Genomic DNA, 23,458 nt, shown 5'->3' with positions numbered 1-23,458 from the left:
GTACTGTTATTTGAAAGCACAATTGTATCAAAAAAGCACAAATGTATTATAATGGAATAAGAGAGTTAATGAAACGCATTTCCCTCCCCAGGACGAGCCAGTCTGCATGGAAAGTCATCTCTACGGATTGAGAGGGTGCGTTCGGACGACCAGGGCTGGTACGAGTGTAAGGTTCTGATGCTGGAGCAGCAGTACGACACCTTCCACAATGGCAGCTGGGTGCATCTCACAGTGAATGGTGAGTTTCTGAATCAGATTTTTAAAAGACTGTATCCTGGGCATCAGTCATTTAGTGTCTGCAGAGCTTTAGCAGTAGATTGGAGAAGTGCAGACAGTTGGGCATGATTTTTCCACTTTAGAGGACAGATTGGCTACTCCTTTTTCTACCCCCTGCCCCCCTTGAGTTTGCCAGTGTACCTGTTTCACCAGCCTACATTCTTTTCCCCAAACTGGTTGAAATACATTAGCTTCTGCTTAACCCTTGGCTGCTCAGCTATAGACTGGGGACTCCCTCCATGCTGTCTGGATGATGTAATGAATACTAGGAATGCGGCGATACCATTTTTCTTTTCTGATACTGATACTGATGCCATATTTTGAAGTGTCTGTAGATACAGAGTACCGATACCAATAAAAAACTCTGTCTCTTATTTCTGCTAAATTCATAGCTTATTATATTTAGTAGTGTTCCATTTTCAGCATGTTGGATTTTGGTAAATGCAGTGTTCTATAGATAAAACAACCTTAAAAAGAACAGCATTTACTGGTTGAAAAAAACGTGCCACAATGAAGTATTTAGGCCTGTCAAAATAACAGTTTTTGCTAGTACGATATATTGTCCCAAAATAATTGTAATCAAGACAATATTGTCATTTTAAGACCATTTGTGAGCTGATGTAATGATAATAAAGCGGCATAACAATACAATGATATCCTTTTATAAAGAGCACTGGTCAGACATTGAAATTGGAATATACCTTACATTGTTTAAATGGCAAAGACACTTGTGAATGAATCTACACTGATGGGTGTGGTGGTCTAGAAGTGAGGTGTGTTCAGGTAAATTTCTGGTGTATTGCTATCTTTTAATGGAAAACACAGGTGCAAAACTGACTGATTAGAACCAGTCAGACAACAGTCAGAAGTTCATTGCTATTTTGGCAACGCAGGTGCGCCATGTGCGCTTGTACACACAAGGATGTGCAGTGGTGCACGAACCCTTAAACTTCAATACAAAATAAAATAACATTGCTGTTCCCGTAAATAAGCTGCTGGCATACTTTCACAACATAACCGAGCAAGTCAGTTTCCTCTGATTAGAAGTGCAGAAGCACTGCACCATTGAGATACCAATCTGCCAAAGTCAGAGCACACCTGACTCTTAAAGGAAATGGCAAGTGAAACACTGATTGCTTTATTTCACATTAGGCCCCCCAAAAAAATAAACACACCCATGATTAATTAAGAGAATTAATACATGCCTTTTGCAGATTTTAAGCTGCACACTGCATACTTTTTGCCTCCTCACAAAACCAAACACAGACTGACATGCCCTAAATCAACCTGTGTGGTTGACGGCTCACCTATAGATCATTAAAATATGTCACGTATTCTTTTTAAACATTGTTAAAAAATATATACATAGCTAACATGTATTCATATACACTGCCTGGCCAAAAAAAGTTGACAACAAAAAAAAAGGTCACATAACCTAATATTTGGTTGGACCACCTTTAGCTTTGATTTCAGCACACATTCACTGTGGCATCATTTCAATAAGCTTCTGCAATGTTACAAGATTTATTTTAATCCAGTGTTGCATTTATTTTTCGCCAAGATTTTGCAGCAGCATTGATGATGGTAGAGTCTGACCAACCGCTGCACAAAGTCTTCTCCATCCAGCACATCCCAAAGATTCTCAATGAGGTTAAGGCCTGGACTCTGTGGTGATCTCTCTCAATCCATGTGTGAAAATGATAATAAAATGATTTCATGCTCCCTGAACTCCTGCCATTGTCATCTTGGAATATGTCTGTGTCATCAGGAAAGTAAAAACTGATCCATTGATGGAATAACCTGGTCTATATTCAGTATATTCAGGTAGTCAGCTCATTCTTTCAGCACATACTGTTGCTGAACCTAAACCTGCAGACCGACTGCAGCATCAACCCCACATCATTTGCTTACTTAGGTGGAGACTTTTTTTGGCCAGGAAGTGTACTGTACAATAAATTGATAATGTTTTTATAGTGACAGGCCTAGCAGTAACATGTAAGAACATGACAATTCACAAGTCATCTAATGGTGCGTATCGTGTGTATCAGAAACCTCTTTATGGCATCAGTACTCTCTATTGCTGATACTAATACTGAGTGAGGATGGCATTACAGATACAGTATCGATATCAGTATCAGTATCATATATCAGTATCAGTATCGACGCAGCACTAATAAGTACTCAGCTCAGCAGCTGCTGGGGGGACATCTAATGTGCGTTTACATTCTGTGATTGCGCTGGGAGGCAGGCAGGTCCTGCTTATTGTGGCTGCGTATTGAGGTCGCTGGATCACATTTCTAAATCTGGATGGCCCATCTTGCTGTCTCATACTGTGTATACTGGAGCAGGCTGTTGGGTGTGTGTATATGTGTGTGTGTGTGTGTATGAGAGAGAGCAGTAGCTGTCTGTGTGAGGGCAGATTGAAAAACACAGATTTGCCTTATCGGCTGGCCCTGCAACAGAGGGAGAAAGTATGAAACGACAGGAGCCCTGCAGCAATCTGTGTGTGTGTGTGTGTGTGTGTGTGTGTGTGTGTGTGTGTGTGTGTGTGTGTGTGTGTGTGTGTGTGTGTGACTGAGTGAGTGAGAGTGACTTGGGTGAATGTGTGTGTGTGTACTGAGTCTGGTCTTAAATCTGGCAGCTCAGCACAGACAAGGTGGAGTGTTGACAGGCCAGTTTATCAGCTGTGTCTGAGTGTGTTTGTGTGTGTGTGTGTGTGTGTGTATATATACCCCCTCAGCCCAGTGTGACTAACACACTAAAATCAGTGCTGTTTGTCTCTGAGAGCAAAACTCAGCTCTATTATCAGTCACAGTGTTGCACTCAGAGCAGGAAACACATACTGCAGGTACTTCAGTAAAGCTTAAGCTTAGTCTTGGGTAACTTTAACCTTCTATGGTACAGTGATGCCATCAAGAAACAAATCAAATTTTTGTCTGCTAAACCTTTCCATACTGTTCCTTTATTAAGGTATTAATTTGTTTATTTATATTTATTATAATGTTACAAGATATATCTTCATCCTGTCATGGATGGGCAGAATACAAGCACTTGCAGACATAATAAAATCAGAGCTTTAAAAACAGAAACGTGAGGCAAAGAGGTGGTCAGACAGAAAAGGGTCGAAACTAGCAAATAGTAACAATACAGAGAGTGCAGGTCGGAAAAATAAAAACAGGTCAAAAATTACAGCAAGGCAAAACACAAACAAGGAAAATCCATCAATACTCGGAAAAGGTAGAGCGAGAGATTAGCTGCTTATAGAGTGCTAAGAATCTGTGTGATTAGTTCCTGAATGTGTCAGGTGGGGTGTCATGTGATCAGAAGTGGGTGCAGTGTCAGAGTGAGGTGAATTCTGGGAATTGTAGTCTGTTGACTGAACATCGCAGGTAGAGCTGATTGTGGGAGAAACTACAATACCCAGCTAGGCATGGTCAGTTACAGGAGTGCTTGCAGCACCAGGTGTGACACACCAACCCAGTGAAATGTAAAAGTTGGTCCTAAATTAAAAAGTATATATATATTTGTGAAAGATTATGTAAATAAGTATATAATGCCTATTAATATATTTACGGTATTAATAGATTTTTGGAGACCTACTCCTCCTACCCTGCATGTGTTTTGGATGCTTCATTGCTCTCAAATACCTGATTCAAACAATCAGCTTGTTATCAAAAGTCAAAATAGAAATTTATGTTCAAAATGCCTAAATAGACAAATTCCAAAAATAGAATTTTTGGCGTAGAGGATCAGTATCAATATAACATACCTAAATGTGTCCATAGCATATTCAATTATTCCCTTAGCTAGTTAAACATGTCTAAGATATATTACAGTAATTAAAATATTTTTCAAAAATCAAAATGTATATTTAAAACACAACCATGAAAAATGATGTAATCTTTGTAAGACTAGATCATCAACATTTTAATCAATTGCCAGTTTTCACTATTGTCCATAACAGGGTGGATATGTGCATGACAGGACATATAGTGGTAAAGCTGGAAACAATCTAGAATGTCTGTGTAGTCTAAAGACTTATAAATATAAATAATAATTATAAATAATTATAAATCATTTAAAAAGTTATTTTCTAAAAGTTACAAGATGACAAATGGCCCAATATGTTGTTTTAATGTAATATAATATATGTTGTAATTATTACCTAAGTTTGCAAGATAGAGATGCCACAGTCCTCTTGGTGGGTGAGAGATGAAGAAATGACCCACTCGGCTCAGGTTTTCTTTTAGCCTGTGTCTGTGGGGCTTCCCTGAGGGGTGCTTTTCCTGGCTGCTGGCTGTACTTTCTGAACCTCTCTTCCCCAAAATGCACTTTTCTAAAAGGCACTTTCTGCAGTATTGTCTGCCCAAGCACTTCCTAAATTCTGTGGCTGAATTCAGACCTCCATCTGTGTAGACTGGCACAGGGAAAGCTATGGTCGCTTTGTTTGGCTTGTGCAGGAATTAATTTTGCAATAACTAGCATTACTAGAGTTGATGATGGTTTTGGAATTGGCTCATTTTTCAGTTTTGTTTTGGTTCTGATTTTCTTTTGAAGGAGGATTCATTCGTTCATTCATATTAATCAACTACACAGAGATTAAAACATTTTAACATTTTTAATCTCCCAATACAGTGGCTCCAGAAATTATTTCACCCTTTGTGCTACAAATGTGTTATTAGTTGTGGTAGAAAACAAAAAAATTTAAGACTTTTCTGAAGTACTTCTTGTATACGAAGATCATTGTTGTATTGTTTCTAGTCTCTGTGCTTTACTTCACTTTTATTGCAGTTATGTTAGATTTGTTCTAGCGGTTTCCTCACACAAAAAAGTCTTAAATTATGCAACAACTGCAGCTTTAAGATGGTTTTGAGATGGTGATGATCGTTATAATCTGGTGCACCTTATATGTGAATTTAACCAGTCAGGTATTACGTAGCAGTAAAGCCACTCGGATGAAGAACAGTGTTTCAGTGAAGTCTCTCCAGTACCGAGGCTGGAGCAGTATTAGCATTAGCCGCTAACTGCTGCACTAGCTCATTCGTTGTTCAGAGGTTAGTATATTGGACTGTAGTCTGCATGTTTACCGTGTTAAAACAAGCTATGTGGAATGATCTGCTAGCTGATAGCAGCCTGGCTTACCGAAACACTCAGGGTTCCTCAGTGTAGCACTATCAGGTGGTGTTTACTAGCGCTAAGTGCTGCTAACCTCGGCTAGCATTGCTAGCGTTGTTTTAGGAGAGAAATCTGTGTAGATTAACATCCAGTGCTTGTTTGACTTTGCTGAATTAGAAGGGAAACATGACGACACTTTTGTTCCTTACTAGTGCCGCTTAAAATGCACCTTATAATCCAGTGCGCCGTATGTTTGAAAAATAATAATTAAAACCAAAAGCTAAACTAAACAAGTCAGTTTTCAGTCTAGATTTAAATATTTTGACAGTACATCACAGGTTAATTTCAAATCAATAGTGCAGACAGCACCAATGTAGATAATTGTATAGGCAAATACTTGAAAAAAAATATTATTATTATTATTATTAATTATTGCTGTGTAAACAAAACTCAGTTGAGTTGAATACATTTATCTGATTCAGGTAATCATTTTGCTTTGACTTAGTTAAGCTGAATAAACTTAAAATGTTATATATTTACAGCTTAACTGAGTCAAAGCAAAATGATAACTTCACTAAGTTAAATTAATTTAACTTAAAATTGTATATATCTGCAACTTAACTAAATGATAATTTGACTAAGTTAAGTTGAATGACCTTAAAATTTTATATATTTACAACTTAACTGAGTCAAAGCAAAATGATAACTTGACTTTTTCAGTGCAGTTAGAAGCCTATGCAAACATATCTCTGAGCTGTTAGTGTTCCTTGTATCACTACTAGGGGTGACTGACTTTTGTATGAAGTGCCTATCCAGTACCCAAATTATTACACCAACAGATGAGTTTTGCACTGTGCTGTTCCACAGCAGAGACAGAATTAAAGCCTTCACCTTAAAGACTCCATATCTGAGCGATCTTTTTTTGTATTGTTAAAAATGTATATATTGTGATATTATTGTGAACATTGTATTGCTACACAATGTGGTACTCGCTTAATTCTAAGTATTTGACAGAGCACTTTATGCCTTTATTTCACACTTAATCTCTGCTGTGGAAGAGGCCAATTAGCGGTGGCACGAGGACGTTAGATGAGGTCATTTATTAATGTCATTAATACGTGTCCGGTGTAATTGCAGGCTTATCTTTTTCTCCGTGTGACACTCCGGCAGCCCACCGCTCCTGCTTCCAGAAGCACTCCAAAAAAGCGTTTACGTAACGGCATGAATATATGCATGTGGCGCTGTGATGAATTTCTTTCCTGAGCCTTGGGGAAAGCTCATAACGGCGCAGGCGGGTGAGGAGAGTGAGGAGAGTGAGGGGAGTGTGGAGTGCGCTGCAGGTTCTGCTGTGCTGTGCTGTGCTGGAGCTGCTGTGCGGCACAGGCTAATGTGAGAGCAAAAGAGTGACGCTGAGTGAGTGGCGCTCCACCAGCCTGTCAAGAGAGGAGATTTGATCCCAGTTAGCTGCTGCTGCCCGCCTCAGAAACGCTGCTGCTTCTGCCGTAACGTTCCTGTGATATTCTCACCCTCACAAGCTCGAAGTGTGAGGCACATGCCACAGGAGAAGAGGGAGGGAGGAGGGGAGGAGGGGAGGGAGGGAGGGAGATGATGTAATTCAGCATCAGCGCTGCAGGGTTTTCGATGTAGAGTGTAAAGGTGTGTGAGAGTGTGTAGGTAGGTGTGTAGGTGCGTGCATATGTGTTCACATGCAGTAGTGCTGGGCAATATGATCAAAAATCACATTTTTTTTTGCATGATTAGGCTTTGATATAGGTTTGTGGCTTGCTACTCCTGTTAGGAGTACATACAGCTCTGGAAAAAAAAATATATTTACTATTTAGTTTGAGTAAAATTAACATTGTAGTTTTATTCTCTAAACTACAGACAACATGTCTCCCAAATTCCCAATAAATATATTGTCATTTAGAGCATTTATTTGCAGAAAAAAGTTGCAGAGCTTTCAGACCTTTCAAATAATGCAAAAAAACAAAAACAAGATAGATAGATAGATAGATAGATAGATAGATAGATAGATAGATAGATAGATAGATAGATAGATAGATAGATAGATAGATAGATAGATAGATAGATAGATAGATACTTTATTTATCCCGAAGGAAATTTAGGAAGATCAGCTTCAAGTTCATATTTTAATCACAGTTTTCATGCATCTTGGCATGTTCTCCTCCACCAGTCTTACACACTGCTTTTGGATAACTTTATGCCTTTACTCCTGGTGCAAAAATTGGCTTTACTTAAGTTTTTTCACAGGTTTTACAGGTCTCGCCCCCTAGCAGTGAGATCAGCTGAATTAGAAGGGAAACATGGCGACACCCCTGTTCCTTACTAGTGCCGCTTAAAATGTGTCTTATAATCTGCGGCACCTTGTGTAAAAAATAGACCAGAAAATAGACATTTATTGATAGTGAGCCTTATAATCCGGTGCGCTACAAAATGTGATACAAAAAAAGACATCATTCTCAATTATTATCATTATGTTACATTTAGTAATGTTTAATAGTGTCTTAACTAGTTCGTTTAGGCATTATTTAACAACTAAATAACGTGTATTATTGTTGTAAGTGTTGTTAATCATGACCTTTATTGTAAAGATACAAGATAAATTTACCTGAAGACCAACTGACCACCTAAAAATATGAATAGTCTTTTAAAAAGCATTGGATAGTATCCCATCTCTATAAGTGAAGAGAGATGCGCATTTCTAGCGCAGAAAAACAGGGCAAAGAGTCTAAAAGCGGAGAGGGTGCGCAGTTTTAGTGCAGAAAAAACGGGCCAAAGAGTCTAAAAGCGGAGAAAGTGCACAGAAAAACAGGGTCTTAAAGTTGCCATAATTAAGGAGTTTAATATTAAGAAACATCATGAAATTAAACATCAATTTAAAAAAACTTAGTTTACACAACACTGTCAAAGATAAAGATAGTAAGTCAAGTAAAATGGTGTGTAAATGAAATAATCAGGAAAAAGTATTATTTAAATTGGTATATTTTATTATTTGTTTTATTACAGAGTCTGTGGCCCGTCACTCCAAATATATTTCTCCTTCTGGCCCCCAACAAAAAAAGTTTGGACACCCCTGATGTACTGTATCTCTGCTCCACTGACTGCTGACACTGAACTAGCCCTCGCTTCCATGAAGCTGATCTGCCCCTCGGTCTCAGTCTGCCCAGTGCAACTGTCTGCTGCAGAGGGCAGTAGGTAAATCTGCCTGCTGAACAGATTTACTCCTGACCCCTGCTCATCACTAATCTCCGCAGGATTATTATCTGGCCAAGTAAGACAGGGGGGATAGCGCGCAGCATTTCTCTGCTTCTTTCTCCAAATCCACCGCAATCAAACGCCTGCCTTTAGAAAGAGCTCAGAGACTCGCTTGCCGCTTTTGCTCGTGTGCCACCAGCATTATTAGACCAGAACGGTGCACGCAAGGTCAAGCTATTTAAGGAAGAAAAATCCTTGCAGAAATCCAGAAGTATACAGTAAGGAGACAGGAGGTAAGGGCTGTAATATCGCGAGCGGAGGGGAAATTTTCACGGCTCACGGCTGTTTTTTATCCGTTTATGGAGCATGAGCAGGGAGTCTTTCATCCTCTACTTCCATTTGATCTTCAGACATGCTTGTCAAGGTTGCTTCTCTCTTTGGTGCTGCTGTTTCACACAGAGAGGAGGAGATGCTGTCTGCTTATTTTGGACATTTTCCACGTTCCTGTTGACCTGCTCTTTTGATTTATATATTGGATCTACGGTATATCAATAAACAGTGAAGCTATGAGAGATTGTATGTTTTCCTTAAGGAAAGTACAGGGGTTGGACAATGAAAGTGAAACACCTGGTTTTAGACCACAATAATTTATTGTCCTGGCGGACAGTTCTGGTGGAAACAGGAGAGTTGAGGTGATACAATCCGGGTTAGCACCCGAACATCCCTTTCAGACAGCTTCCTCTTACAGCGTCCACAGTTAATCCTGTTGGATGTGGTTGGTCCTTCTTGGTGGTATGCTGACATTAACTTGGACACAATGGCTCTTGATGCATCACAAAGACTTGCTGTCTTGGTCACAGATGCGCCGGCAAGACGTGCACCAACAATTTGTCCTCTTTTGAACCCTGGTATGTCACCCATAATGTTGTGTGCACTAACTGTGCTCTTACCCTGCTAATTGAACCTTCACACTCTGCTCTTACTGGTGCAATGCACAATTAATGAAGATTGGCCACCAGGCTGCTCCAATTTAGCCATGAAACCTCCTACACTAAAATGACAGGTGTTTCAGTTACATTGTCCAACCCCTGTCTATGAACAACATACTGAAATGCCCAAAGACATCATGAGGCATCAGGGGACAGCTTGAGAAAGGCATACACCTGCATAAGTGAGATGTGCTCTTGTGAGTCAGGCTGAACTCTGGCCAGTATCCTCATGGGACTTGCTCAAAACTCAAACTTTGATATGGTATGTGACCTTGCGATGAGCATGCTCTCCAGTTTTTACCCTTGATTTTGGAGAATAAATAAATAAATAAATAAATGAGCATGTGTTCGAATATGCCAATACTCTCAAAACAGTTGCACTAATACCCTGATTGTACATAATGAGTCACTTTGGAACATCATGCTGAATGTAAAACATGGTGGTGGTAGTGTGATGGTCTAGGGCTGCTTTGCTGCTTAAGGGCCTGGACAGATTGCTTTAATACATAGATGGAACCAGGATGTCTGCTGTTTACCAGACACTCCTAAAGTGACCTCAAGCTCAGGCGGACTTGGGCTCTGCAGCAGGACAATGATGAACCTCTGAACGGCTTAAAAAAACAACAAAAAAATGAATAAGGATTTTGTAGTGGCCTAGTCAAAGTCTGATTGAGATGCTGTGGATGATCTTAAACAAGTTGTTTATTCTCTAAAATATGAATTAAAACAATTCTGTAAAGAAGAGTGGAACGAAATTCCTCCACAGAGATGAGAAAGACTCGTTGCCAGTTATCAGAAAAGCTTGATTGCAGTTGTTTCCACCAAGAGTGGCGAGAATTATTGGTTTGGATCTTTTTTTTCCTTTAATACATAAAATCATAATTTAAAAAGTGCTTTTCATATTTACCTAGGTTGACGTCCTGTCTGATGTTAAAGTTTGTTTGATAATATAAAAAACATTAGTATGAGAAAAAAAAAATCTGTATGGAGCAAATACTTTTTCACACCACTGTAGATATATACTACGTTATACTAAGCAGAGGTGGAAAAAGTACTGAAAAATTGTAATTAAGTAAAAGTACCTTTACTTTGCTAAAATTCTACTCAAGTAAAAGTACCCATCTAAAAATTTACTTGAGTAAAAGTAAAAAAGTATTCAATTTAAAATGTACTTTGAGTAAAAGTTACATAGTTACCTTTAATTATTTGATGTAAAAAAGTAAAAACAAATCATAAATTAAATCGTTTTTAATGAACTATTATTCCACATAATAATTTGGACCTTTCAGGCAGTATTTGTTCAGACCACCCCATAAAACAAGTGGCACAGGTTTCTATGATCCGTTTTTTTTTCTTTACTATTAAAAAGTTAATATATATGGTAATATAGGTGACTATAAACTGTATTTTTATAGTTTTACAGGTCATTGTTATATTTTAACGTCCCATTGCTATGCTTTAACTGCTATTTGCATGTTTTTTGCAGATGTAGCAAAGTAAATTACTTGTGTCAAAATGTGCTTGAGTAAAAGTAAAATTACCTATTTTAAAAGCTACTTTAAACATTACAAATGACTCATAAAATCTACTCAATTACAATAACATGAGTAAATGTAATTCATTACTTTCCACCTCTGATACTAAGTTATGTTAAACAGCTCGATATGTCTTTATTTAACTTTATTTAAGATATCTGTATTTATTCCATTTAAATGCATTTGTTTAATTCAGATTCAGTCTAATGTCTCTCCTGCTTACAGATCCTGACAGAGATGTTTTTTCAGGCACTGGCTATTTCATTTAAATATCTAACAGTGTGTTTTGATTGGAAATGGATGCGCCTATTTGTTCAGTTTTCTCATTTCTTGTGTGTGTGTGAGGATGAGCATCATTAGTCCAAGCTGGAGCTGCCAGTTTGAGTGTCAGCCGGTATTACAGTCCTGATTGCGGGGTGTTTCCTCATGAAGCATTGCCTAAGCAGTAAATAAAACCCTGCCTTACTGAGTAAAGATTTACATTTCTGCAAATTAAAGGCATTAGTAGTAAAAGTAGAGTGCACCGTGTGATCAGCTGATATAGAGTGGCTTGCAAAAGTATTCATACCCCTTCAACATTTTTCAACCCTTTTGTCACCTTGTACACTTTTAATTTTATTGAGATTTTAAGTGATAAACAAACACAGAGTATTTCATAAGTGTGAAGTGGAACCAAAATGATACATGTTTTTTTAAATGTTATCAAATACAAATCTGAAAAGTATGGCATGCAAAAGTATTCAGCCCTCCTATATCAATATTTAGTTGAGCCACCATTCGCTGGGATTTGTCTCTACCAGCTTTGTGCATGTAGAGATTGAGATTTTTTACTCATTCTTCTTTACAAAAACAGCTTGACACCTTTTTTAATAAAGGCCATATTTGTGGAGTACATGGCTTATGATAGTTGCCCTGTATACAGATTTTCTCATCTGAGTTGTGGATTTCTGCAGCTCCTTCAGAGTGACCATGGGCCTCTTGGCTGCTTCTCTGACCAGTGCTCTCCTTGCTTGATCTGTCAGTGTTGAGGTGGACGGTCATGTCTTGGTAGGTTTACAGGTGTAGAATACTTTCTTTTTATTTTTGGATGATGGATTGTACAGTGCTCCTTGGGATGCTTAAAGTTTTCTCGAAATATCTAATGTTTTACTACTTTGTCCAAGGCATTGCACTATTTGAAGCAGAGATCCGTTTTTCTTTCCCATGTTGCTTGAAACCTGTGGCCTGCTTAATAACGTGGAACGTTGTTCTTAAGTAGTTTTCCTTTAATTGGGCTCACCTGGCAAACTAATTATCACAGGTGTCTAAGAATAATTTCAGTGAGCCCTGAGACACAATACCATCCAGTAGCAAAGATGACAATACCATAGAAATTAATCACCCTGTGATGACCATTTGAATGGAACCATGTAAGTAGCCACAACATCCTGGTCTTCTGCTGAGGTCAGAAGTTTAGTTATCATGAAGCACAGTCTAAATACTTCCTCTCCAGTGTCGGGTCAGAGAGGAGAGTAAAGCGGTTAAATCTGTTCCTACATGACAACAAGTCAGCGCTAATCCTGAGGGATTTAAAGAGATCCCCCAACAGGGAGAGAGTTGCTGTTGTTTAGACTCAGCCTCATGCTGGTCTAGATAGAGTTCTGAACAGTGTTGGGCACGTTACATTGAAAAAGTCATTAGTCATAGTTACTTGTTACTTCTCCAAAAAAGTAACAGAGTTACTAACTGTGTTACTCCACTATAAAAGTAATTAGTTACCAGTAAAACTAACTATTGCATTACTTTTGTGTTACTCGCCCCCGTAACCCCTACTCCCCGGCCCCCACCTTCTCAGAGCGTGTTTCATAAGCCAGATGAATAAAGTGCACGACAGCAAAGATAAATACCTGCATAGAGGTTTTTCCATGACAAAATTTTTCTGGCTTCCTATTGGCTACCTAGGGGTCATGCATTGCTGAGCAACCCTTCCCAAATGTAGGGGGAGCCCTGGAGCAAGAAATACTAGTTCTCACATAATGCTGCTTTAATGCTACTTGGTTTTAGTGTATTATTCTGTCAGTATGTTCCTTTTTGTAGAATTGTTTGGTATGTTAAGGTACTGTAAACACTAAAAAGGCTGCTTCATATATTTGCAATTCTCATTAACTAAGATGTTTTTTAAGGAGACATTTATTGAAAAATAGGTTTTGCTGTGGCATCACTCCAACAATTGATCCTACCGGCAGTTGTGGGTGGGACATGAATGTAGAAGAATGCTGAGCTGTGAGGATGCCTCCTTCCGCACTTATCCTCAAGCTGTTCTGTATGTTGAAGTCAGAGCAGAAAGGTGCTAATTGGCTGCTAGACAGCTGTGTGTTTAATGAAGCCCAAAGTGTGCCAAGAAAACACCTACACTGTTACCGCACCTCCACCCTGGCCTGCTGAACCAAGCCACACTAACACAAACAGAACTGAACAATAAATACAAAAAATGTTTATTTAAGGCTGTAATTCCATATAACTGACTTACCAAAGGTCACTGGTTCATTACTGACCTGTGGGTCTTTGTGCATTTAATGTGAATGTGATTTCTGACAGTCACTTGTCAATTCTAGACAGACACCACCAGTCACGATCATTATCATCTTGCCTTCTATGACATATTACTGATGCAATACATGAGACTGTGGATTGAGGAATATTCGCTTCTGTTAGCCATCAAGCTCCCACTATCAGGCCTCACTTAAACTCTGTAAGCATTCTGATCAGCCTCGCTCACAAGATAACACCTCACAACTTATAGAAGTATGTGCACTCTCAAGCTCAAGCTGTCCACTGGTGTTCCTTGACTGTTGGCATGTGCATGTTGGCAACGCAAACTCTTGTAGCAATTATAGCAGTACTGAGTGTGGAGGTTTCTAAGCCGTCCCCTAAGGTAACACTGTATAATGACATAGTGCTGTCTCAAGACTTTTGGCATGTATTTGTAGAAGCATTACAGCAACAATAACCATTTGGGCTTCTTATTTGTCAAATTCTTGTTTATGTGTTCGGTTCCACGTACGTTTACTGTATATGGACATAAGTTTAATGCATACTAGTCCATCTGAAAAAAAAAAGAAAATCATTGAAAAGGTACCTTATTTCAGTAATTCAGTTCAAAATGTGAAACTCATATATTATATATATATATGAGAACAGAGCGAAGAACAGAGAGGTCAAGTGGACTGCACTGTGGACTCAGGCTGATGATGATGATGATGATGATGATGATGATGATGATGATGATGGGCTGGTGATGCTGCAGCCACAGGCAGGGTTGTTGAGTCAGGAGCTGTCCGTGGTGCTGATGCTGTGGACTGGGGGAGCTGTCCGTGGTGCTCGTGGCCTCACAGGCTTGTGTGGGTGCTGAGCGTTCATCAGAGTGGGCTAAGCCATATGCTTCAGTGACTCTACAGATGGAGTCATGATCCACAGTCATGCAACAAGGGGATCACTGCAGAGAGATGAGCAAAACAGATGTAAAATTGACACTAAGGACATTTTAAAAGTAGGGATGTAAGAAAATATCATAGATACTTTGTTGATCCCGAAGGAAATTTAGCAAGTAGTGGCAGTGTGGGCAGTGTGCCAAGTCCTGCTGGAAAATGAAATCCGCATCTCTATAAAAGTTGTCAGTAGCAGAGGGAAGCATGAAGTTCTGTAAGAATTTCTGGAAAAAAAAAAACACTGCACTGACTTTGGACTTGATAATAAAACACAGTGGATCAACACCAGCAGATGACATGTCTCTCCAAACCATCACTGATCATCAGTACATTTTACATTTCATTTGTAAATCAAGGAAGCAGAGTGATGCTTCTCTCTGCTGACTGCTTTTATGGAGATGTGGATTTCATTTTCCAGCAGGACTTGGCACACTGCCCACACTGCCAAAAGTAACAATTGGTCTTATATAATATAAACATTTTCTGAGACACTGATTTTTGGGTTTTCATTGGCTAAAATTGTGTATTGTGATATTATACAGGCTTCAATCTGTATACGGGCTACAAGTGTAAGTGATACAAAACCCCCTTTTCTCTGCCTTAAAATGTGTTATTTCCATTCTAAAAGACTTTGTGGGCTCCTACAGGACACTTTTTTTTTCTTAGATCTGTCTGTTCTAATTGGTTAGGAAGTAAAAAAAGAAACTTTTCTTTTATTCATATTTTTTTTTTATGTAATAGTATTTTTTATATTATGACAGTTTGTTTCCAGTAATAGTATTAAATAGTTAAACATAAACAATGTTTACAATATCATAGTATATTGCAAAATATTAAATCATAACCCCTGTATCGCTCTCATTAGCGTTGTCTCTCTCTCTCTCTCTCTTTAGCTTATTCGTGTTCTCTTTCTCTCTCTCTCTCTCTCTCTCTCTCTCTCTTTCTCTCTCTCTCTCTCTCACTCACTCGCTCTGTCTCTGCTTACTCTATCCTGAGATATTTTAATACATCTATTATGCCAGATCTAAACCACACGACACTATTGCCCATCTAATGCTAATATTTCTTAAAAATATTTTTTTTCTTAAAAATATATGTAGTTTAAACAGTTAAAGCAATGCTGTTATTTTTGTTCTTTATAAAGTGCCACAAATAAACAAGCTTATAGTTTTGGTTCCAACAAGATCCAAAAGTATGGTAGCCTCTCACGGTGGCAGTATGAGAAGGAGATTACTCATGACAGCTTTTAAATAAATGTGTTTTGTGAGAATAATTATCGCTTTTTGTATTTTTTGGTTAGAATTTAGAAAAAGGTATCTAAAATAGTATCATTTGTGTATCGGTTTTAAATTCAAAGTATCGAACCGATACCGGTATCGATTTTTTTTTAAAACAATACCGAGCCCTAGGCAAGACTCCTAACACTACATTGACCCACCTCTGTAAAAGGAATAACCTTGAAAGTTGCTTTAAACAAGAGTATCAATTTAATGCCATACATGTAAATGTAATGCTAATATGGTGTACAATACGATATTGCACTCCCCTACAGAAGCTCCTGCACTTTTCACACTCGCTATTTTTAATCAGACAGAACTGAAGGGTCCAAAATCTAGACTAAACAGAGTTGGTGTAAAATCCCTCTTATTGCCTTATTGCCATCAGACAGACTATTGATTCTACTGTGCCCCCCATGTTCACTGGTGAGACTCTTATATGTTTTTAGTGCATTATGGTGTATGCTGTAGTATTGGGTGTAAAAAAGCCCTGTAGTGTATCAGCATTTCCTCTGTTAGGGGATTATTGGCATTTTTGGTCAATTGCTGCTCTCTGTGTAATTACAGTGTCATAAACCATATGTCTGTATTAATATTATTATCAATAGTAAAATCTAGATCTGCTGTTTTACTCTTTTATTGATTGTATGATCTCTGATTATTGTTGCCAGAGTGCTTTATAACCTGCAGACTGAACACCTCTGTGATTTGGCTCTGCTCCCTGCAACCTGTGCTCAATACTTTCACTAATTAAAACCTGGCAACCCAAGCAATGCCATCCTGCTCCGGTAATGTTCTCAGCAGGCATGGGTGACTAATATAATAGGTTTATATAGTGATACATTCGTGTCATCACTTCTCTCCAACTCATTAAGGGTTCATTAACAGCTGCTGGCCACCGCAAAGTTTGCAAATCGATGCTGTGAGTTATAATTGTGAGATAAATACATAAGCTGCACGATAGACATGCTGTTTGTTCAAGTCTGTGTCAGGGGGTGAATATGTGTGTATCACTGCTCTTTAAAAACTTTAAATTATGAACAATCTGAAAATGCTCCATAATCACTTATTATATTATTTAAAAAGCATATTGCATCAGTAGTTTAGATTTAGGTTAAAGTTAGAGATTAGGTAAAGTTGAGGTTAGATTAGAGTTGGGGTTAGACTAGGTTTGAGGCTTGATTAAGGTTGGGGTTAATTTAGTTATAATTAGATTAGATATTAGAGTTGAGGTTAGATCAGGGTTAGATTAGGTTAGGTTTTGATTAGACTTGGCATTAACATAATAACATAATTAGATTAGGGTTAAGGTCAGATCAGGGTTGGGGTTAACAACGTTATGATTAGATTAGAAATTAGAATTGGGTTAGATTAGAGCTGAGGTTACAGATTAAAGTTGAGGTTAGATTTGGATTGGGTTAGATTAGGGTTAAGGTTAGATTTGGGTTGGGGTTAACATCGTTATGATTAGATTAGATATTAGAATTGGGTTAGATTAGGGCTGAGGTTAGATTGGTGTTAGATTAAGGTTTAATTAGACTTGCGGTTAACATAGTTATAATTTGATTAGATTTTAGAGTTGAGGTTAGATTAGGGTTAAATTTAGATTGAGGTTGGAGTTAGATTAGGGTTCGATTAGAGTTGGGGTTAACAAAGTTATAATTAGATTAGATATTAGAGTTAAGGATAAACTGGGGTTGGGGTTAGGGTAAGGTTCAATTAAATTTGAGATTAGTTTAGGGTTAAGGGTTAGATTGGGGTTGGGGTTAGATTAGGGTTAGGTTAGAGTTGGGATTAAATTAGGGTTAGATTACGGTTGAGGGTTAGTTTGGGGTTGGGATTAGATTAGGTTTAAATTAGGGTTGCATTAGGTTAGGGTTAAATTAGAGTTGGGATTAGATTAGGGTTGACGGTTAGATTGGGGCTGGGGTTGGATTAAATTTGAGGTTAGATTAGGGTTAGATTAGGGTTAGGTTACGGGTGGGTTAGGTTAGGGTTAAATTAGAGTTGGGATTAGATTGTAGTTAGATTAGGGTTGAGGGTTAGATTAAGGTTAGATTAAATTTGAGGTTAGATTAGGGTTAAGGGTTAGATTGGGGTTGGGGTTAGATTAAGGTTAGATTAAATTTGAGGTTAGATTAGGGTTAAGGGTTAGATTGGGGTTGGGGTTAGATTAAGGTTCGATTAAATTTGAGATTAGATTAGGGTTAAGGGTTAGATTGGGGTTGGGGTTATATTAGGGTTAGATTGGGGTTGGGATTAGATTAGGGTTAGATTGGGGTTGGGGTTAGATTAGTGTTAGATTAGAGTTGGGATTAGATTAGGGCTAGATTAGGGTTGCGTTAGGTTAGGGTTGGGATTAGATTGGGGTTGGGGCTAGTTTCAATTTTAGGGATTGGGTTATATTAGGGTTAGGTTAACATTAGGATTTCTTTTTAAAGTTCTGCTCTGTGTGTGTGTGTGTGTATGTGTGTGTAAAACTGCCTTTAGAGGATAAGTAACAGTGTAAAAACTTAGGATTACATATGTAAGTAGATCAAAATAGCTAAAGTGCTTATGTATGATCAAGTTAAAAGCCTCACTGGAGTGCCTTATTGTCTCATTTCATGATCTGCTGTGTGTGTGTGTGTGTGTGAGAGAGAGAGAGAGAGAGAGAGAGAGAGCTGGAAGGCAGAGATGTGCCAGTATTCTGTGTGGATGATCTAGATCTCCGTCAGTGTGGGAAATAGAGGATTGGTTTATTATATATGGTGTGTAAGAGGAGGGATATGGCGCTTGTGTTTGTGTGTAATTAGCTCTGGCTATCAGTCTATCATCTCTCTATCATCAGCTCTCTCACTTCTTCTCTGGGCTGTTTTCTCTGTGTTTCTCTCTCTCGCTGTGATGCTGAAAGTGTCTGGGTCTCTTTATTGTCTCACAAATCACGTTATTCTGATGCTGGTGAGAACGGTCTCTTCTGATTTCGTATTCTGCATTAGTTTGTTGCAAATGTACATTTCAAAGTCATATGAAATTATTATCCAGCTCCATTTCATTAGCACAGAGAAAGAGAGAGAGAGAGAGAGAGAGAGAGAGAGAAAGAGAGAGAGAGAGATGGCTGTAGTAATTGCATCAGTAGTTACAGCAGTGGCAGCAGCAGTACCACGACCAGCAAGAGCTGAAAGAAACAAAGCTGCTATTCTCTCCATCTTCTTCATTTTCTTGCTGTTTCTTTTTAGGATTCCTGTGTTTAACTTTCAGTATTGCTGTTCCTTTATTTAAGTATTTTTACCCCTTTCTCTCAGAACTCTTTTTTTTTTACAGCTTGAAATATTTCTGATCCTTCCTTTTGGTTTTTGCTCATTTCTTTTTAGAATTTTATTAAAAATTTTCCCATTTTTTCCCCAGTTTTGCACAGCCAGTTACTCAACTCACTCTTTAGGACTCCACCTATCACTAGTAATGCCCCAACACACCAGGAGGCTGAAGACTAACACATGCTTCTTCTGATACATGTGAAGTCATCCAGCAGCATTACCGAGTAGCCTGTGTGCTTGGAGGAAAGCGCAGCGACTCGGTTCCGATACTTCAGCTCACAGACGCCTTGTGCTGCAGACATCACCCTTTAGTGATGCGGGGAGAGTGTGCCATATACTCACCCAGAGGGAGCAAGGCCAATTGTGCTCCCTCTGAGCACTGGCAGCTTGATGGCAAAGCTGCATGAGCGTGGATTCAAAACTGTGACCTCCCGCTCATAGTGGCAGTGCTTTAGACCACTGGACCACTCGACGCCCTGTTTTTTTGGTCATTTCTATTCTTATTCCTGATTATAACACATATTCAGGATTTTCCCCATTTTCTGCTATTGTTGTTTAGTGTTACAGTTGTTGTTTTTTTTTTTTTTTCTTTTCAGCATTTCTGTAATGTTTGTAAGCTTTCTCTTATGACTGCTTTTGTTCCTGTCTCTCAGCATTCACTCTCTTTTTATTAAGTTCTCCATATCTCCATATCTTTGAGCTCTCTCTTATTTTTACCAACAAAATAAAAATTCCTGCTTATTATTTTGTTGTCTTTTTCTCAAGTATTTTAGTATTTTTCAAATTTTCTAATTTGATTTCTTCTGTTTTCTTTCAGTATTCCTTCTCCTATCCCAGAACATTTCTGCTCTTATCTCATTATATTACTACATATTTCTTACACTGAGGGCAGGCAAAAGCTGATGTTCTAAAGTATAGTCTTGCTTTCTTGGTGCTTTCTCCTGTTTTATTTATCTTCCTTTCCCCCAATATTCCTCTGTTTTCTCTCAGTATTCCTGCTATATTCCTTCTTATTTCATCCATAACTTATTTCACCTCTCCTCCTGCCTCTTTTTCACTTAATTCCTGTTCTTTTCTCTTATTATTTTAGCTCTTTTAGTATTGCCTGTATTTTGAGTTTTGATGGCATTGATGTTTCTCTAATTCAGTATCCCTGCTCCTGTTTTCTATCCCTCAACATTAATACTCTTTTTTAATACTCTATTTGTCCTTTACATTCCTGTTATTTCAGTATTTTGGAATTGGTATTACAGTTTCTCTCTTTCAGTATTTATTCTCCTGTGTCTTATTCATCTTCTGTTTTCTCACTGTTTCCCTTCTTCTCTTGGTATTCCATCTATCTCAGTTCCTGTTCTTTTCTCTCAGTATTTTTGTTTGGTATTGCTGTTTCTCTCACTCAGTATTCCTTCTCTTTTCTGGACACTAAGCTTTCCTGTAAAGGAAGAGCACCATCCTGAAGGTCCTGCCACTGCTCGTCAGTATGCTTAGCCTCACTCTCAATCTGTGTGCGGTCAGGAGTGCCTCTATGATAAGAAAATGACTTTTGGGGCTGAAGGGTTCTTCATATGTGACTAAACTTACAATCAGGCTGGTGCTTACTAGCACTGAAAATCTCTTAAATTTTGACAAAATGATCATCCCAATCCCAAATAACAAACCGGACACGAGGGTGTTATAAACCAGTCTAGATGCAGAAATCCCAGAGCGTCCGGCTGTTTGTGGCTTCATGTTATATAGACATATTCAGAGATGTCTGTTCATGGTGCTGAAAGTTTGTGTTTAAGGGCGTTTTTTTACACCTGTAGTTGTGAAAGTTTCTATGGTGCAGATCAGTTGATGAGTTTGTTTATTTGGAGTGTTTTTTTTTCCCTATGTTTGGTTTGGTTTCACACAGGCACAAACTTAAACACACCAAAATGTGCACCAACAAACCACGCGAGCACAATGTCCCCTCTGATTGGTCAGAGCTGTCTGGCGCTCGAACAAGAAAGTAAATATAGTGAAAAGATTCTGTGTTCCAGTGTGTATATCTGTGTAGTTTGAAGCTGCTTTAACACAGAACTCTGAAATGCTTCACACTCAAACACAGTGTTTTTAATGAGGCATGCAGCGCAGATGTGCAATTAACAATGAACGCTGCACATTACTGCACATGTAAACAGCATGGAGCAGCAGAGACAGGGTTTGTTCATAGCTGTGGTAATTAGCTGTTATCTGACCAGTATATCAGATTGGACGGCGTCTTATCAGCGGTTTAGCTCAAATCAATTACGTATGTTTGATAGCTTGGTCGGATCAACCTAGATCACGTTCTCACCACAAGCGAACCGCTTCAGAGTTTGTTTGGGACTGAACAGCGCCCATGTCCACTATCTGATCTCGGTCTGCTTGTTTTGATTTGCACCTGAGTGTGATTAGTGTTTTCACACCTGCTCAACTGAACCGCACTAAGGCCCTGTTCACAAGAATCCAATTTTTTTTTAAATATATTTTAAATAAAATTATGAGTTTTTGTCTCTGTTTTGGCCTTCTGTCCACAAGAAAACAGTGTTTTCGGTCTCTAAAAATGAAGCTTTTCAAAAACGCCTTCCAACACCAGCAGAGCCGTGTGGACGTGTCTGCGTTTTGTTTACATTAGCTTAGCCTGTTCAGAATGTGTCTTAAACAGAGACAGCACCTGGATTGGTTCTGTTCTCTCTGCGATTTGTGGATTAATAACATGTTTACAGCTTAATTTAATGTTACTCTCACATAACCCAACACAGCGGAGGCACCAAAATGCGCTGGGTGCAGATTTTTCTGATTCTCCTATCCAGAGATAACCTGCAAACATTACTGCAAACTCGAGATTCTGCACCAGGTCTGGACAAACAAGCACCTGGTGGGAAATTTTGAAAATGAAGTAGTTGTTGCTGAGGAGTGACATTTCATTTCAGCGTATTTGAGTGGTATGGCGTTTGCATGTGACAAAACAGAGACAAAAACCTCAGTTTTTCTAAATATCCGGATTCGTGTGAATGTGGCCCAAGTCTCTTTGGTCCAGGACCTTCATATGAACCTGCAGGTGATACAGGCTACAGAGTTCCAGTGCAGTTCTGTGGTTGTAGGTGATGAGGTGGTGAAATGCTGTAATGAATGAGATATCTCCATTGATTAATCAGAAGACAGGTAGATCACATATCTATGACTGCAGCATCCCACAGTAAATCTGATCTTCAGGACAGACATGTCCATGGTGTGTGGTCAGGGATATGCTGTTCTGATGATGGGACAGCATCTTCAACGTCCTCCATGTGTCAGTAGATCTCGCTGCCAGTGTTCTGTTGTGCCAAAACTTATGTCAAGGTCACAGTAAGGTCAGTCCTGTGTCCACTGGTGCTGCTAAACATACACGAGTGCTATTAGAATTTAGATCAACTGTATTATATGATGCCTTCCGCTGGTTTTCCGAGGTAACTTTACTCAGTTTAGGGTGGCACAACAGTCTAACTGCTGCTAATCAAGAGTAAAAATATCATACATTAAAAACTTAGCAAATGCTTAGTGCTCCATTGTCAAAAACCTTACAGTCTGAGGACATGGGATGTTCTATGTAAACTAAATATATTGCACAGTATTTAAAGGTCTCATTCCATCATTTTTTCTTTTTTTTAGGTAGTTGTGGTCGATAGTATGAATGAATGCCATGTTGTGAAGAAAAAAAAAAAAAAAGTGTTTCGGTGTTTCTGTTTAGCCATGCTTTAGTTCACTGAAGTAGTGGTCTCTAAAGAAAGACAGGATTTCGACTCTTGCTCATGAATGTTTATACATGCAAAAATATCGCCTCTGATTGGCTAACAGCACTGCAGCAGAGAACGCCTACCTGCCTTCCCCCACAATCAATTTTACAGCTTTAAAACTCAAAGGACAAAATGTTTTCGTAATACGTAAAATTAACCCTTAAACCCGCCTCCGTCCCTCTCTATATCATAAAACCTGAGCGAACAGCACCCGCTTTGACCGGTGTTCTGTCGAGTTGTGCTACCTTGTCAAACTGTGCTTCCCTAGTGTATATATTTAAGGTCTCTGTAAAACGCAAAATCCACTGGAGATCCGATCTAAACCTATAGTTACTTACACAAGATAGCTAACATTATCTAGCAGCTGTAAACAGAGCTGTAAAAGACTTTTAAGCAATTTCAACTGCAGCTCATTTACTTATGTTTTGGACTCTTAACTCTGTATGCATTGTTGTCCAAACTGGGATGCAGGACAAAAAATGTGTTAGGAGAATGTAGGAGTAAACTA

General features: G+C 38.7%; 1 protein-coding gene across 5 annotated transcripts in view; it reads left to right on the top strand.

Annotated features, from left to right (window-relative positions):
- igsf9bb (immunoglobulin superfamily, member 9Bb) overlaps positions 1 to 23,458 on the top strand; it is a 204,558-nt gene that overhangs the window by 73,723 nt on the left and 107,377 nt on the right. For all 5 annotated transcript variants that reach the window (XM_022676039.2, XM_049466493.1, XM_049466492.1 and 2 more), the window contains exon 3: positions 92 to 238. In XM_022676039.2, the coding sequence (XP_022531760.2) occupies positions 92 to 238 (147 nt within the window). The remainder of the gene's footprint in view (positions 1 to 91; positions 239 to 23,458) is intronic.

This window comes from Astyanax mexicanus, chromosome 17, assembly GCF_023375975.1.
Source record: "Astyanax mexicanus isolate ESR-SI-001 chromosome 17, AstMex3_surface, whole genome shotgun sequence".
In the NCBI taxonomy this organism is placed as follows: Eukaryota; Metazoa; Chordata; class Actinopteri; order Characiformes; family Acestrorhamphidae; genus Astyanax; species Astyanax mexicanus.
Note: the sequence above shows the minus strand (reverse complement) of the source record. Positions and strands in the feature narration are given on the sequence as shown.